The 6,417-nt window shown below is 27.5% G+C and overlaps 1 protein-coding gene across 1 annotated transcript; it reads right to left on the bottom strand.

Annotated features, from left to right (window-relative positions):
• Window positions 1-939: 939 nt before the first annotated feature.
• On the bottom strand, window positions 940-5,141 carry LOC137834837 (protein trichome birefringence-like 38). Its single transcript, XM_068643046.2, has 5 exons — window positions 4,851-5,141; window positions 2,323-2,497; window positions 2,043-2,218; window positions 1,685-1,843; window positions 940-1,330 (listed from the first exon to the last, which is right to left on the bottom strand). Exons 1-5 carry the CDS (start codon window positions 5,114-5,116, stop codon window positions 1,039-1,041), a joined length of 1,068 nt encoding a protein of 355 aa, XP_068499147.2. The 5' UTR covers window positions 5,117-5,141; the 3' UTR covers window positions 940-1,038.
• Between the last annotated feature and the right edge of the window lie 1,276 nt (window positions 5,142-6,417).

Below are 6,417 nucleotides of genomic sequence, written 5' to 3'. Positions count from 1 at the left end.
AAAGACAACAATTAATCAATGTCATATAAATAATATTGTTTTTCTCCACTTAAGGTTTGCACTCGTTTTTCTGTTGAGCATTTCCTATTTGGCGATAAAATTAAGAAGTGGAATGATCTGATCGTAGAGAAATCCTATTCTAGCATTTAAAGAACAACTTGTCATAAAGAAAAAAATATTTGTAAAATGAAATTGTTTGAATTTAAAAAAATGAGTAAAAAAGAAGTAAAAATGTTGTAATAGATTTGATTGATGTGATAAAATAAATTTAATCATATATTAGTATATTTGGAAAATAATTTATAAAATCAAATTTTAAAAATAATTTAATACGATTTGTTTTAAAATGTAAATTTAAAATAACAATTATTAGAAATGTTAATATATAAAAAGTTATATTTTAAAATAATAATAAATAAATAAAACTAATTAATTTAACTTTTAATATTAAGTAAATAATTTCTATTAATATTTATTTATTATTTTAGCATTTATTTAAAAATATAATTATTAATGGAAATCAATTATATTAGGTTAAATTTAAATGTATAATTGATTATATATATATATATATATTATATTATATTTTTATACTATGTATGGTCGATCTTTCTTCATTTACGCGATTTTGAGTGGAAAGTTAAAATGTTAATTTTTTTTAGTAACATGTTTACTTTTTTATGCTTTTTTCTCATTTATTGTTGAACAGTAAATTGTATGACAAAATTAAAATTTCTATGGGGACTAAAATAAGAAAAAAAACCTTATTGGTGACTGAAAGGAAGAGAAAAAACATTACACATGAGAGTGTTACTTGGTAACAGTTATATGAGATGCTGAGATTCATCTGTGATATTGATATCTTCTAACAAATAGTTTATGAACTGGAAATCAAACCTTTGACCACATTATTGCTTAAGAAGATAAAGTTTAAATAGGTAAAATTGAAATTTAAAATTTATTTAGTATTATTGCTTAGAGTTTTACATTTTCTCCCAAAAATTGATGTTGCTGCACACCTAACTCAACCCTTTACTTCTAACTTGTTACTTGTACAGACAATAATTGATTCCATGTATCTGTCAACCCTGCTACACACCAATGAGTACAGTCCATGCCTTTGAAGATGTTGTAAGAACTAGGATGTGCATCTTTTCTCAACTGTGACAGTGTTGTAATGTTAAGCAGATGAACAGGTTTGGTTATGCCCTTCAACACATCTTCCACTACAAATAATGCTTTTGGCAATCCAGAAGGGTAAGTTGATCCATTTACTGGCATTGTCTCCTTTGCACAGTTTGTCACTCCTGGCTCATTCCACTCAGTGCCACTGATTTATATGCAAGTTCAAAATCATCACAAGGTTCAACTTTTTTCACTATTGCAGTCATTACTTTTAGTTACAACACTTGTATAAAAGGGGTTAGTAAAATCTAATGCAGTTAACTTATTTTTTGATTTGTCGAGATAATGACATTTCATAGCATATAAGTGATATAGACCTCATCTTACCTAGTTGTGTTACTTTTAAAGTCCACTTCGTCGAGATAATGACATTTCATAGCATATAAGTCATACATACCTCATCTTACACAGTTGAGTTAGTCTTAAAGTTCACTTCTTAATATTATGAAATTTTGGTTGCTTATGTGAATTTATTAATAAGAAAATGTTCCAAACTTACTGGTAATGGAAAGGAGAAATTCCTTGGAAAAGAACTTTGGTTTTGGTTGTATCTACGTCTGCATCGACCCATTTGCCCCATGTTGTCAAACCAATTCTGAAAGCTTCCAGGCGATCCATGTCTTTCACTATCTTGTCACCTATTTGAATATAATCCCATCTGCAGAACAAGCAAAAGGGTCAAGTTACTGCTTAACTATTGTAAGAATCACAACTTCTGGTGCAGTGAATGAAATGTTTATTTTCTTCAAAAAGTTGATTTTTAACTTGTGTATCAGTTATTCTAAGCTGTTCTGCAATGAAATATGTATGGAGAAAGTTTTCCTAACAAAGGTTAAAGGATTTTGAAGAAATCTTACGGTTGCTTGGGGCCTCTGCGGTACCACCAAAGCCAAGTGTTGAAAACCAAAATGTCCATGTTTTTCCATATGCTTCCACTCTTGATGGAATCAAGCTTCAGGACTCGACCAATTTTTTCCTCTTCAATGTCAACCAAATGTGTAGAATGAGAAACAAGCACTGAAACTTCGTATTCCTGCAGCAGCATTGCAGTTGTGATTGCTTCAAATATTTGGTAGAAATAGTGAAAAAAAATGACCACAATTATGAAAAGTGTTTATGAAGAGATGTGTCACTAACCGGGAATGTGTAGTTAGTCACATTTATGTCATCACCCTGCACTAATAATTGAGTTGGAGGCACAGAAGAATGAAGCAAGCAGATTAGTGATTGCCATTGGTTGAGACTCACTGAATCTCCTACAAACATGATCTGCTTCCCCTTAAGTTTTGTCAAAAACTCTTTCCCATCAAATCTGCAAAAGGGTATTTCAAATGTGAAAAATGAAAATTACTCAAACATGTATAATAGTGCTTCAAATTTTGGCTCAAACTCTAGGGTTGGTGGGGAGGATTAAATTAGGATAGTGTTATCATTGAGAAAAATTATGAATTACTAAAATTAAGTAAGTTGTATAGGTTGAACACCACTTTGTTGTGAAATATTGTATTTAATAAGATAAGATCGACTCTTTCACATGTTCTCTCATGACAATAACGACTTATTTAAAAAAGTAGTGTGAATAAATGATGACTTTAATAAATGTTAACCTTGAGTTAATTTTTTTTGGTTATATTGGAGTCGATAGAGCATGACATGATTTCATTATAATTGGTACTGAGATAGAAGTCGTACATGTGTAACACAACTTCACTAGTGTGGATTTAGAGAGAAATCATATAGTAATAATAGAGTAACAACACTAGAATGATTAATGCATAAAAACTCAATACTAGTGTGATGTCATGAATCGAGTCCGATATCATTTATAAATGGATTGTCGGTTGATATGAATATTTAAGAACATTAATGTCGTGTTGAGATCGATAATATTCTTGTGTGCAACTAATAAGATGTGGGTAGCTATGATTTCTCAATAGTGTATCATACAAAATCATTTAACACAAGAATGTTCCAAAATAGCACCCTTTATGTGAAGGTTCAGAGCTTCATCATGAAGATTGTGTAAACCCAATACAAATACTTTAAACTCACGGGTTAACAGATAATACTGTAAAAAAGCTATCTATTTCTTCATTGACCAAACATGTTGCTACTTTATCACATGTCAATTTACTAACCCCAAAAAACAAAACATGTTTTCTCTGTCACATGTAGGTCAACTTCAATCCCAAGACTCATTATATTCAATTTTAATTTTAATTTTCTTTTGGTCAATTATTTCTAACACTTCACTTTTAATTCAACACAAGAGTTAATCTACTTTTTAATTAATATTTTATTTAATCACTGATATTTTCAAAGTAAAAATTTAAATTTTAGAAATTTAAATTTTATATCATCTTAAAAAAAGAAGTTTTACAAGACTGGTGTCTTAAATTTATGGTAAAATGTCCTACATTAGAGAAAGTTATTTCCACAAAAATTATATTTTTTCAAACAAGCATCATATATTAATTAAGCATTTGATAAAGTTTTATAAATCAATATAAAACTATTTAATAATAATAAACGCTTATAATATTAAATTAGATTTCATAACTTCATTTAAAGGCATTAAATAAAATAATAAACGCTTGTATATTAAATTAATTAACCTTCACCAATGCGTTTCATTAGTTGATTTAAATTCATTTAATAACAATAGATGCCTACAAAAGTATAATGTAAATCCCAAAAATGCATTAAGTTTCAAGCATTTAAAAATATTTAGTTTCAATTAAACGCTTACAAATACAAATTAAGTTTCACTAATGATAAATTCTTATAAGTATTAAATTAAATTTCATACATTATTATTTAATAAAAATAAACATAACAATAATTTTATACGATTAAAATCAATAAACTGACATATTATTGGTATGAATCACGATGGACTAATTAATCCCTTTTTTAAGTAAAAGTTTTGACTTTCAAAATTGTAAATGAGAAAAACATAATTCAGAATTAAGATCCTAACAAAAATTTACAATTAAATTATCCTAAAAATACTTGAAATAACATAATATTTTAAAAAACACTCTTAAAAACTAATACAATACTAATTAGTACAATGATTAACATCAACTTCATTCAAACCAATTTCATTCATTTATCTAAACAAATCTCTAATAATACAAAACAACTACCCTCCAATCTTTTTTTAAAATAAAATATTATATTATGATAAAATAATAATATTTTAAGATTTGTTAAGATCCCAATAAGTAATAAAACCAGAGTCAAGATATCACTAATCTTATATTAAAAAAAAAGTAAAAATTCTTATTAATAAGATAATAAATATATGGTCTCTCCATGTATATATGTATGTGTATGAGCTGTGTTTTGGTGATGTCCATGTGAGTATGAAACATGATCACACAATGTTCTCACCCGTGACTGAGTTGGCCAAATCAATAAACCATCAAAATCAAAATGCACTTTCATTTCAACACATTCATTCATTCCATTTCAAATCCAAATCATCATTTTATGATAAACTCAATCTTCCAAACACAGATTCACTGGTTTATATCAGAAAGTTGACAAACAGTTATACACATCACAGTTCTGAATCTGAGAAGTGATTTGTTTGAGCATTTTGGTGAAGTTGAAGGAAGAAGAAGAAGAAGAAGTGAAGAAGAGAAGTGAAAATGGAGTACCTTGGTAGGTTGCAATTGGTGGGTTGCCATCTGTATTTGAGGTAGAGATGATCAGGGCGACCATATTTGATGCAATCAAACTCAGAACGAATGTTGGGACATTTTGCAGAGTCATAGAGAGGATAAGAATCATCCCACACCCATTCTCCTTCATACATGTTGCAACCCAATTCATCAACACTTCCACCACTCACCACACACACCCATCCCCACACACACACCACTCCCAAAACCCAACACTTCTCTATCTTCTTCATTCCCACCATTTCCTCATTCAACAATCTTTCAAAAGGTTGTCTCTCTTTATAGAGAACTTATGGGTGAATTGAGTGAGAATGCTTTTTTTTTTTGAAAAAAAAAATCAAAGATTTAGTATTTCTTTAAAAGCATATTCTTTTAATTTGGACTATTTTCATGAAGTCAAGATGAAACTAGATGAAACCCTTTTGACTATGTTCATATGATGGGATGGGATGGTCCAAAGAATTTACCTTTATTGATGAGAAAGTGAGTGGCATGGAGGATGGATTTTGACCATGATGGGTTATTTTTTTTTGCTTTTTATCAAAATGGAGTTCATTTAAAAAAAAATTACAAATTTAGGCAAGTCGTGCCGAATTGGCACGACTTCATATGCATAAATCGTTCCAATTTGACACGACTCTGTCCTGTCATACTAAAATCGTGTCAACTTGGCCCGACTTCTGGCATGTCATACTGAAGTTGTGCCAACTTGGCACGACTTATGCCACGTCAATCGTTAAAAGTATTTTGGTAAAAAGCAAAAAAAAATAACTCCATCATAGTCAAAAATCCCATAGAGAAACCTCAATTGTATAATTTAGGTAGCACAATCACTAATAATTAAAATACCTTTATAATTTATGTTTGATTCTATTTATATAAATATTATTAAAAAACATTAAATAAAAATAAATTTTAATAAAAAATAATAATTAATTACTATGTTCATTAAATTATATACTATTTTAAAAATTAAAAATTAAAAATTATTAATATCTAAATACTAATTTAGAAACTAATTTATAAGTTTTGTTAATAGTAGAAACTATTTTAAATATTAATAATATTTTAGTATGTATTTAATTTAATTAATATAGTAATTAATTATTTGTTATCTTTAAAATTAATTTATTTTTAGTAATGTTATTTATTTAAGATTATTTTTTCCTAAATTATAATTTAATTTATGATGTTGTTTTTTTTTATATTTTTTCTTTAGTTCTATGATTTTAGAAAATTCAAAATTTTAGTTAAATTATTAATTTTATTTATGCTTAAATTCTATTATTTTAGTCTAATTAAATATTGCAGAAAAATTGATGTTTGTAACATTATTCTGAACGTTTCTTATCATTATTAAGTCTCATTTTACTTTTATCAATCTTATAGAATAATATCATTTTTAACATTTTATTATAATCATCCATAAACTATAAATAAGAATATTTCACATAGTAACAGCAAACCTCATATTATAAGTTAGTTTTATAAGTTTGAGTTAAGTTTAAAATTAATGTATAAGTTGTAGGTTTAAATATGAGAG

Source organism: Phaseolus vulgaris, chromosome 5 (assembly GCF_051622355.1).
Source record: "Phaseolus vulgaris cultivar YP4 chromosome 5, ASM5162235v1, whole genome shotgun sequence".
Lineage (NCBI taxonomy): Eukaryota > Viridiplantae > Streptophyta > Magnoliopsida > Fabales > Fabaceae > Phaseolus > Phaseolus vulgaris.
The sequence above is the reverse complement of the archived record's forward strand: the minus strand, read 5'-3'. Positions and strand labels throughout refer to the sequence as shown.